Source organism: Brassica oleracea, chromosome C1 (genome assembly GCF_000695525.1).
Source record: "Brassica oleracea var. oleracea cultivar TO1000 chromosome C1, BOL, whole genome shotgun sequence".
NCBI classification, from domain to species: Eukaryota; Viridiplantae; Streptophyta; class Magnoliopsida; order Brassicales; family Brassicaceae; genus Brassica; species Brassica oleracea.
In genome coordinates, this window is record NC_027748.1 from 38,844,970 (window position 1) to 38,856,769 (window position 11,800).

At 38.0% G+C, this 11,800-nt stretch overlaps 2 protein-coding genes across 2 annotated transcripts; one reads left to right on the forward strand and one right to left on the reverse strand.

Annotated features, from left to right (window-relative positions):
- Positions 1-215: 215 nt before the first annotated feature.
- Positions 216-1,067, forward strand: LOC106339746 (pentatricopeptide repeat-containing protein At3g13880-like). The gene has a single exon (XM_013778615.1). It carries the CDS (start codon positions 216-218, stop codon positions 1,065-1,067), a length of 852 nt encoding a protein of 283 aa, XP_013634069.1.
- Positions 1,068-3,457: 2,390 nt separating this feature from the next.
- Positions 3,458-5,890, reverse strand: LOC106327203 (pentatricopeptide repeat-containing protein At3g13880). The gene has a single exon (XM_013765289.1). The coding sequence runs from the start codon at positions 5,824-5,826 to the stop codon at positions 3,577-3,579; it is 2,250 nt and encodes a 749-aa protein (XP_013620743.1). The 5' UTR covers positions 5,827-5,890; the 3' UTR covers positions 3,458-3,576.
- Positions 5,891-11,800: the final 5,910 nt, after the last annotated feature.

The window sequence follows — 11,800 nt, forward strand, 5'->3', positions numbered from 1 at the left end:
TCTATAGTCGCACAGATGATCAATGAAGAAACTTCAAACTTTGCCGAGTACTACTTTCCAGCAGAAGTTCAGACCAAAAACAGAAGACCTGCTCGGCATGATGATAGACATTTTCACAGACGTTGCAAAACGAGGAGCTTGTGAGTGCGTTTGATCTGTTCCGACAGCTTTGTTGTTCCCGTTTAAGACCGGAAGAGTATACGGTCTCGCTTATGATGAGTGCTTGTGCTGATTTCGCTGCGTTGAGCTCAGGAGAGCAGGTTCAAGGGTTTGCTATAAAGAGTGGAATCGATGCTTTCACCAGCGTCAAGACCTCGAGCATCTCTATGTACGCAAAGTCAGGTAACATGCCTCTCGCGAGTAAAATATTCACCGAGGTCGAACATCCAGACGTTGCAACGTACTCAGCTATGATCTCGTGTCTTGCGCAGCACGGTTTCGCTAGCGACTCCCTAAACCTCTTCGAGACGATGAAAACCTGCGGGTTCAGACCTAACCAGCAGGCGTTTCTCGCTGTTCTGATAGCTTGTTGCCACGGAGGATTAGTCACGCAGGGACTAGACCACTTCCAAACCATGCGGGACGAGTACAGGATCAGCCCTAACGAGAAACACTTCACTTGCCTCGTCGATCTCTTAGGTAGAACGGGGAGGTTATCAGAGGCTGAGAGTTTGATTCTGAGCTCTGGGTTTCAAGACCATCCGGCGATGTGGAAAGCGCTGCTGAGCTCTTGCAGGGTTTACAAGAACAGCGTGTTGGGGAGACGCGTTGCGGAGAGGTTGATGGAGCTCGAGCCTGAAGCCTCTGGCTCGTATGTTTTGCTGCATAACATCTACAACGAGTCTGGGGTTAATTCTTGTGGTGAAGAGGTGAGAGAGCTGATGAGAGATCGAGGGGTTAAGAAAGAACCGGCTTTGAGCTGTATTGTGATTGGTAAACAAGCTCATTGGTTTGCGGTTGCTGATTCTTGTCACCCGTCGAGAGAGATGATCTACGCGATGCTGCAACAGCAGTTGGATACTATGAACAGTGTAGACCATGAGACTCTTGTTTGTTATGTTACATGAAAAGAAAAATTAATGCCAAGTATTGTCTCACAGCTCATGTACAATTACGAGTTAATGATGTTTCAAAGGTAGACATAAAGACTTGACACACAAGAAACAACTCAGAACATGATCTTCCAAGAAAGCTCCTGTATAAGTAAGTATAACTACATGGTCACATTTATTAAGCATTGAGTTCACATTTATTAAGCATTGAGTTGCTATAGACATTTCTTTTTTTTTTTCCAACAAAGTGCATATCAGTTTCAAACCAAGTATGAACTGATAAATTGTGGAGGACGAAAAGGAGAAGCCTGAATTGTAATCGTGTATCTGCTTCAAGCTTCTTGTCAAAATAAGACAGCATAATGTTAATCAGATTTGTGAAGTCCTGACCATATTATTAATCACCAAACCAACCATCTAAAAGGATAGGGAGACTCTTGTGACATGAAAATCATATTAATGCCTATTTTCTGACCAAGTTCGATTGGGTTTTTGGTTTTTGGTTTAGCCTTCTTCTAATCTCCACTCGGGTTTTATATATGTTGTGTCGAATTCGGTTGATTCATATAGATTTGTCTCAGAAGACTAATTTTGAATCCGAAAACAATTAAGATCCAGCTAATAATAATTTGGATTTGAGTATTTTATATAATGTATTGATATAATTATGAAATTGAATATTAGAAGTGTTTCTTGTTTATTAAGATTTTTATTTTTCATTGTAAAATAGATTTTTGAGTAAAAATAGTCCTAATTTCAAAGTAATTCATTTATTTTTTGTTCATCAACCTATTTTTTATTCTAAAATAAAATATCATTAGAATAGAATTCAACTCCATTATCAAATTAATCTATTTTGAAAAAGAAAAAAATTAGAAAGATCCATTCACTACAAAAAAACAACATGGATACTGAGGAAAAAAAATCGTCGGAATTTCGTCGGAATAACGTTATTCCGACGACATACCGACGAAACAAGTCCTCGGAAATAATTCCTCGGAATTTCTTCTTTCCTCGGAATTCCGTCGAAAATATCCGACGGAATTCCGAGGAAACACATTTCCGAGGAAATTCCGAGGAACACCAGTTTGTCGGAAACCTCCTCGGAATATACCGAAGGAGTACTTCGTCGGGATATACATCGATCGATGCGTATTTGGACATATACCCATCGATCGATCCATTTATATAAAAACGTTCGGAATATACCGAGGGACATCTCCCTCGGTATATTCCGAGGAATATCCCTCGGAATATACCGAGGGAGATGTTCCTCGGAATATACCGAGGGACATGTTCCTCGGAATATTCCGAGAAAAGGTGTCCCTCGGTATATTCCGAAAGTGTTTTTATAAACTGATCGATCGATGGGTATATGTCCAAATACGCATCGATCGATGTATATCCCGACGAAGTACTCCTTCGGTATATTCCGAGGAGGTTTCCGACAAACTGGTGTTCCTCGGAATTTCCTCGGAAATGTGTTTCCTCGGAATTCCGTCGGATATTTTCGACGGAATTCCGAGGAAAGAAGAAATTCCGAGGAATTATTTCCGAGGACTTGTTTCGTCGGTATGTCGTCGGAATAACGTTATTCCGACGAAATTCCGACGATTTTTTTTCCTCAGTATCCATGTTGTTTTTTTGTAGTGAATGGATCTTTCTAATTTTTTTCTTTTTCAAAATAGATTAATTTGATAATGGAGTTGAATTCTATTCTAATGATATTTTATTTTAGAATAAAAAATAGGTTGATGAACAAAAAATAAATGAATTACTTTGAAATTAGGACTATTTTTACTCAAAAATCTATTTTACAATGAAAAATAAAAATCTTAATAAACAAGAAACACTTCTAATATTCAATTTCATAATTATATCAATACATTATATAAAATACTCAAATCCAAATTATTATTAGCTGGATCTTAATTGTTTTCGGATTCAAAATTAGTCTTCTGAGACAAATCTATATGAATCAACCGAATTCGACACAACATATATAAAACCCGAGTGGAGATTAGAAGAAGGCTAAACCAAAAACCAAAAACCCAATCGAACTTGGTCAGAAAATAGGCATTAATATGATTTTCATGTCACAAGAGTCTCCCTATCCTTTTAGATGGTTGGTTTGGTGATTAATAATATGGTCAGGACTTCACAAATCTGATTAACATTATGCTGTCTTATTTTGACAAGAAGCTTGAAGCAGATACACGATTACAATTCAGGCTTCTCCTTTTCGTCCTCCACAATTTATCAGTTCATACTTGGTTTGAAACTGATATGCACTTTGTTGGAAAAAAAAAAAGAAATGTCTATAGCAACTCAATGCTTAATAAATGTGAACTCAATGCTTAATAAATGTGACCATGTAGTTATACTTACTTATACAGGAGCTTTCTTGGAAGATCATGTTCTGAGTTGTTTCTTGTGTGTCAAGTCTTTATGTCTACCTTTGAAACATCATTAACTCGTAATTGTACATGAGCTGTGAGACAATACTTGGCATTAATTTTTCTTTTCATGTAACATAACAAACAAGAGTCTCATGGTCTACACTGTTCATAGTATCCAACTGCTGTTGCAGCATCGCGTAGATCATCTCTCTCGACGGGTGACAAGAATCAGCAACCGCAAACCAATGAGCTTGTTTACCAATCACAATACAGCTCAAAGCCGGTTCTTTCTTAACCCCTCGATCTCTCATCAGCTCTCTCACCTCTTCACCACAAGAATTAACCCCAGACTCGTTGTAGATGTTATGCAGCAAAACATACGAGCCAGAGGCTTCAGGCTCGAGCTCCATCAACCTCTCCGCAACGCGTCTCCCCAACACGCTGTTCTTGTAAACCCTGCAAGAGCTCAGCAGCGCTTTCCACATCGCCGGATGGTCTTGAAACCCAGAGCTCAGAATCAAACTCTCAGCCTCTGATAACCTCCCCGTTCTACCTAAGAGATCGACGAGGCAAGTGAAGTGTTTCTCGTTAGGGCTGATCCTGTACTCGTCCCGCATGGTTTGGAAGTGGTCTAGTCCCTGCGTGACTAATCCTCCGTGGCAACAAGCTATCAGAACAGCGAGAAACGCCTGCTGGTTAGGTCTGAACCCGCAGGTTTTCATCGTCTCGAAGAGGTTTAGGGAGTCGCTAGCGAAACCGTGCTGCGCAAGACACGAGATCATAGCTGAGTACGTTGCAACGTCTGGATGTTCGACCTCGGTGAATATTTTACTCGCGAGAGGCATGTTACCTGACTTTGCGTACATAGAGATGCTCGAGGTCTTGACGCTGGTGAAAGCATCGATTCCACTCTTTATAGCAAACCCTTGAACCTGCTCTCCTGAGCTCAACGCAGCGAAATCAGCACAAGCACTCATCATAAGCGAGACCGTATACTCTTCCGGTCTTAAACGGGAACAACAAAGCTGTCGGAACAGATCAAACGCACTCACAAGCTCCTCGTTTTGGACATGGCAATCGATCATGGACGTCCACGAGGCGATATCTCGCTTTGACGTTGAAGCAAAGCATCGCATTCCATCTTCAGGTGAGCCCATCAACGCGTAAAGCTCAATGAGAGCGCTGCCGATAAACTCATCAGACTGAAAGTTATTCTTACATACCAACGCGTGGATCTGCTTTCCACATTTCAAGGCTTTTCCCACACAACAAGCTTTGAGCACAGATGAAAACGTCGTCGGCGAGGGCTTCAACCCCTGTCTTTGCATATCCATGAAGAGCTTGAAGGCTTTTTCACTACAAGTTATATCATCCGTATGGAGAAACCCAGAGATCATGGCGTTGTACATAACCACATTCTTAACAGGCATCAAACTAAAAAGCTTTACCGCCTCTTTCAAACTCCCATGCTTTGCGTACATGTCAAGTAACGCAGTACCAACGACTAGATCACATTCCATTCCTAACTTTGCTACATAGCAGTGTATAACCATACCGTTTTCTTCCTTCAGGTCTATACAGCAAGCCTTCAACACGCTTCCAATAGCGTAAGTGGTCAGCTTCAGACCCTCTCTATGCATCTTAGACAACATACTAAGCGTTTCTTTAACCGCACCAACACGAACATACCCGGAGATCAAAGAGTTCCATGTCACCTTATCCTTTTCATCGGTTCGATCAAACAAGGACATTGCTTGATCAACCTCACCACACTTACAATACATGTTAATCAAAACATTAACAACAAAAACTTGATCAGCCAAATTATTGACAATAACCAAACCGTGCAGCAACTTCCCTAGCCCAAGATCAGACCTTTCTCCACAGAACCCTAACGCGCCGGCGTAAGTGAACTTATCGAGCTTTAAACTGGATTCTCTAGCTTCGAGGAACAGCTTCATGGAGTGTTCGTGAAGCCCCATTTGGCTGTACCCGGAGATCAGGGAGTTGAAAGAGATGATGTTTCGTTCAGGCATTGCGTCGAACAACTTGCGTGCGAGACTCAAATCTCGGCACTTGCAGTACATGGAGAGGAGATTGTTGAGTAAGAACAGGCAGGGTTTGAAGGAGGATTTGATCATGTGGGTGTGTGCGAGCTTTCCCAGAAGAGGGGAGCCTGAGCTCGCGGATTTTTGAACGAGTTTCGTGTAAGCTTTGGAGTCCAAAACCATGTTCTTTGGGTTGCATAAAGAAGACAAAACACTGTAACTGAATCCAAATTGTTTGGTGGGAAGAATGAAGAGTGAAGCGTGAGCAGTGTTGTTGAACTTGAACGATGTCTTTGCTCGAAGTTGCAACATGTTTTCCCATCGCATAACGGACTAACTGCTTTCTTGTCTATGCAAGTTTTGCAACGCAACTCTCTGTGGTTCTCTACGAAACGACGTCGTTATGTATTTCTCGAAACTGGGCCACAGATTTAGTTAATTTATTTGGGCCTCTGTTTCGGCCCTACATTTTACTTTTAATAAAAATCTGTATACGTAAATGCTAATGCGTATTACATATTAGACCCCTTTTCGGTTCATATGTAATCGGACGGTGAAGGTTTCGCGTGTTGCAATGCCAGAGCCGATCTCACCGTCCATTTTGGGGCAAAGGTGCATAGGCGGCGAGGTGGACCCCAACTACAAATTGGGCTTTTCTCGTGGGGCCCGTTATTGTCCAGCCGTGCTTAATGGATATAAGCCCCAAGTGGGACCTATTATCTCTTCACCCTCTAGGCCTGCAATGAGTATATATCATCACTTCTTTTGTTAAATAATGAGTATTTTTAGTGAATTTTAGCTGAAGTAAATACTGTTTTCCTGAAAACTATACTAGGATTTTATCAATTAATTAAGAATATCTAATAGCAGTATACTTGATCATATTTTCTACTTAATCCTACTTTAATGTTATAAGAAAAAAACTAAATTAATAACTAAACCCTAAAGGCTAAGTCATATATACTGTAAGTATGTAGTAATGTATCAGTGAGTATTGTTGTTTTAAAAAAAATAAAAAGTAGATCTTCGTTGTAAAAAGGAAAAATAATAATGGATTTTTGGCATTTTATCTTTTGTCAAATACTAGAAAAAAGAAGCTGCTGCTCCTATGACCCTTACCAAAACCAGTCGTGCATCATAAGCTCGATCTCTCCCTTTTTCTTCGTTCATATCACTCTATCTAAGGCATCGTTGGGTGATAATGGGTATTCTATACACACTTCTCTGCTCACAAATGTTTCCTGATCTCGTGGTTCCATTTTCTTTTGTCTCTGATCTGATCAGTTCTACGTTTTGTGAACGGTAGAAGATTGAGTGCGATAGAAATAAAAAAGTCGATTCGTTTCTCCATCCAAAAAAAATTGCAATAGCTAAATGATAATGTGTTGTATCGGATGATGTGCTGTATAGGATAATTATAGACCCTCGGTCATTGGATCTAATCCACCAGAAAAAGTAAGAAAATCTGAGTATTTTGACTAATTCAAGGTAAAAACAGGGGTTACTCTTTGAGCAAAACTTGGATAAAGTTGAACAAGAAAATCCCGATTCAAGATAAATTCACAAGGAAGTGGTATTTCTTTAGGATTTACTCGAGCATTTAGAAATTGGTTAATCAGTAAATATACATATACTTGATGTCCTGTCCACGAAAAGGACCCAAGTCCTAGTAGCCATGCTAAATGGTGATTCAACATAGATTCTACATTTTGGAACCAAGCCAATTTTGAAGCTGCTTGTGATAATGGAACCAACCAACAAAAAGCATTAAAGCTGCAAAGATATATGAATGAAGATGAGAGTTTTGTTCGTTTTTACATTAAAAGTACAAGTCATTTGGATGGTTTATCTGAATGAATTTAAAATTTTAGGCTTACTTTTGAGAATCGGCTGGCTGATTCAAACTAGACCATCTGGATGGAGATGAGTCTATCAAAATGGTATAATATCTATTATATCCCTATATAATTCACAAATTACAAATTTAAACCTAATATCATTTTGTCACTCACGAAAATGACAAAACCACAAAAACGTATTTTTCACCAAAGCCACAAAACACATTTTCCGTCAAAACCCCAAAACGCAGTATTCCGCCAAAATCACAGTTTCCGCCAAAATCGCAGTTTTCGTGAAAAACAAACTTTCCCGCCAAAACACATTTTCTCGTCAAAACCACAAAAATGCACTTTCACATCAAAACACATTTTCCAGTCTAGACTACCAAAACACATTTTTCCGCCAAAATCATACAACACATTTTCCCGCTGAAACCGTAGAACACATTTTTCGCCAAAATGTGTTTTCTCGCCAAAACCGTAAAAACTCATTTCCCGCCAAAATGTGTTTTCTCGCAAAATGTGTTTTCTTGCCAAAATCGCAAACGCATTTTCCCTCCAAAACCACAAAACGCGTTTTCCCGCGCGATTCTGGTTACAACGTTTTACGCCAAACCGCAAAAACATGTTTTCTCGCCAAAACCGCAAAACTCGTTTTACCCGCAAAACAAAATTTTTTCGGCCAAAACTGCAAAAACGCGTTTTCCGCCAAAACCAAAAATGAAAAAATGTCAAATGCTAATTTTGAAATAATTGTAGTATAAAAATAATTTAGACTTAATAATAAAAATTAGTATAGTTAAAATTAATATCAAAAATTTAATGAAAATCAAAACAAGGGTATTTATGTAATTTGTTTATTAAACTCATGTAGAAGAAAATAGAAATATAGAAACGAACATAAATTGATCGAGATGCTATTCTAGATGGCTCATTTGGATGGAAAAATGAACAGCCCCTTAAAGTCTGGATGGATCATCTAGATGGATTACCTAGATGGATCACATAGATGGAGCAGCTGAATGGGGATGACAGATGGAGAACCGAACAACTCCTAAGACTTTGAAGTTGTTATTATATATATAGCAAAAAAAGACTAAAACTGTTAGATTCAGTTGTTTGCGGAAGAAAGAAAAAAGTCTCTAATTTTTCAAGATGTTATTGAAAAGCAATAACTAAGCTTTCAGATTCAGTTGTTAAGAGACAATTTGGTCTTACTCTTACTAGTGTTGAGTGGCCTTATTTAAAAGTCTTCCTTATTGTATTACTAGTGGGATATCCGCGCTTCGCGCGAAATATTGTTTTATTATTGCTAAGAGCATGATTTTTTGGATAATGTAATTATGTTGTCGTTTTTATTTGCCAAGAGCATTATTTGGTGTTTTTAGTGTGTTATGTAGTAGTAGGTGATAGGTTAATATATTTTGTGTTTGTTTTTTTGAATAATGTGTTGTTGTGTGTATAATACTTGTTAGTAGTGAAGTGAGCCTCTAACGTAAAATAATATTGAATTTCAATATTTTTGCATCTACGCATTTGTTGATTTTAAGATTAACGGTTTCAGCGTCAAAATTGTATTATATTTTTTCATATTTTTGAAAATTATAATTTTTAAGATGTTTTTGCCCTCTCTCCATATTTTGACCATGAGCCGTCAGTGTCTATGCATTTTGTTATCTTTCTGGTGTGCGGTGCTTCTCACCATCACCGGAAAAAGACTCACATCTTTCTCTTGTTCTTCCTTGCCTTCTTGACCTGTGAGATTATATGGTATTTGTTGTAGACCGGGTTTATGAGTTTTCAGTTGTTCGGTTGATTCTCACGGCATTGTAGGCTGTTCCAGTCAATATTGACTGCTTCTCTTCTTCCTTAGATTTCAGCTGATGTTAAGAACTGGATCTCCTTGGTTGAGTCAGAGTTTAGTCGTCTTTGATGTTGTATTCCTCATCGTTGGCTTACCGTCAATAGTCTCTGCTCGTTTTTGTTTTCAAGATCTAGTTTTTGGTGTTTTGACTTCTATGCTCTCTTTCATAGCTCGAGGACGGCTCCATAGTTTGCTGATTTCATTTCGTCTCCCTTTCCCTCTCTATTCTAGCATCTATTTGCAGCTTTCATCGCATCTCTGGTGGCTCTCCCTTTCACCATGTTTGCCACTCGAGGTTTGGACAATGTTTTCGTTCCTGTATGCTATGTGGGCTTGGAAGGTTATTCTAGTCTCAAGTTTAGTCTCTGATTTCTCGGTGGTTGTCTTCCATTCTCCCTCACTCAAGTTGTTTCTTTTCTTTATGTGTTTCCCCTGGTATAAGTGTGCGGAGTTAGTCTTTTGGAGTTTTGGTCTTTTCTATCTAGAACTTTGTGGTTTTTCACTTGTATGACAGTCTTGTATGTTCTTGTTTTGTTTGTGAAGTGTTTCTTACCTTTTAGCTACTGGTTGTGATTCCGGTGCTTTAGGCATATATCTTCCTACTTCTTGGTGGTTTTGGCCTTTTGATTATTATTTTGCCTCTGGCCCGTTTTCTTGGTTATTTGCGTTGGTGCTCTAGTTTCTTATTCTTAGTTTGATTATCTTATAATATTAATAGTGAATAAATATATAATTTGTAAATTAAATAATAAAAATTATTATTTCTTGATTTTTTGGGACCAATAAATGTGAGAAGGATTAGATAGTACACAATTAGAAATTGATGGAGGAAATTGCAATAATTTAAAAGAATAAGGATTTAAAATACAAAAAAAATATGAGGACACATGTCAACAAACCTTCTTTTCACATGTCATCAGATGAGAAAAATCCAACTTTATATATATAGATAGATTGTAGATGCTAGATGCTGCTTGCTCTACCCAGCTTATTGATGGAGATTGTGTGTTCAATGTCTCTGGAGTTGATCATTTCTTCAAGGAGGTTAAGTTGGAAGAATGTGGTCTTTCTTATGCGGTTGTCTCCATCATGGGTCCTCAAAGTAGTGGTACGTTTCAATGAACGCAAAAGCTTTTTGCTTCTTTTTGATCCATGTTTTGGGTTGATTCTGGTTGAATTTTCAGGGAAGAGTACGCTTTTGAATCATTTGTTTGGGACTAACTTTAGAGAGATGGATGCATTTAGAGGAAGGCATTTTCTAAAACATAACGTAACACTAATTACATTTTCTTTTCCTCCCAAAATGATGTACCATTAAAAAGAAATTTCTTTCATTTTTTTTCCTTTGATGTGCTTCCTTTGATGTGCTGTTGGAGTGCTTTTGGAGATGTCTTTAGAATTTCAACAAAGACCTTTTCTTGTCAACGTACTTGTTACATTTTTGTTATTTTTATTTTTCTTGCAAACGCCCATTACATACATCATTGGCTTTCCTTGTTACTTGGAAGAATGGGAAAGGGTGAAGGTATGAAGCAGCCGAAAAATAGAAGGCCTATAAGAATTCTTGTGTGTTGCACAACTCTGAGAATGAGAACTTCATATATGATTATGATTTCTCCGACCATCAGAACTGCAACAACGAGACCAATCAGATTGTCTTTACTTATTCAAGTTCGTTTCCTGTAAAATTAACGAAACCAATCATATTGTCTTATTCAAGTTCGTTTTCAGTAAAATTAATTAACCGAAAAAGCCATCTCCATATTTCGATTAATGAACGAGGATCATCCTTGTGTGAAGGAATTCCTAAGAGTAAGGGACAATCGTGCTGTTGACTCTTACACTATATAAACACATGTTTTTCACTTTACCTTACTGTATTAGGACTCAGGGCATGACTGGTTCAAACGCAGCGATTGCGGTTCTGGTTGCGGGAGTTTGCGGATGCGGGTGGTTGCGGTTACTAACGGTTTTAAGAGATTTGTATGACTGGTTATGCGGTTAGAAATGGGTGCGTTTGCGGGATACTTATGACTGATTAACTACCAAATGTAACAGCAGTTAGATAATAAATTAACAATATTTATATTTATGCAATTATAAAAATATCAAAAATCATAATATTATAATAAATATAAAAATTATATTTAGAAAGTTATAGTTTAATTTTTTTTAAATAATAAAAATATTTTTGTTTGAAAATTTTATAATATTAATTAAAATATAATAGATATATTTTAGTATTTTTATAATTCCAATTTAATTTTTTTATGGAATAATTTTATTTTTGTATTTATAATGTTTTAAGAAAAAAAATTATCCTCCCGCAACCGCAAACGCTAGCTGGAATCACTTTTTGAATTTATGCAGTCTGGAACGGTTCAAAGCGGGTTAAAGCGGTTTGAGTGATTGTTGCAAAACACCAACAACCGCTACCAATTGCAAAAGCTGCGTTTGCTGGTGGTAACGGGGAAACCGGTTACGAATTAATGTGGTTTTTTTTTGCGAATTAATCCGCGAACTCAAAAACCTATGGGTCAACCCTCCAAGTGCCAGTCAAACCGCAATATAACCTTCGGCCGTATATATGTGTGTTTGG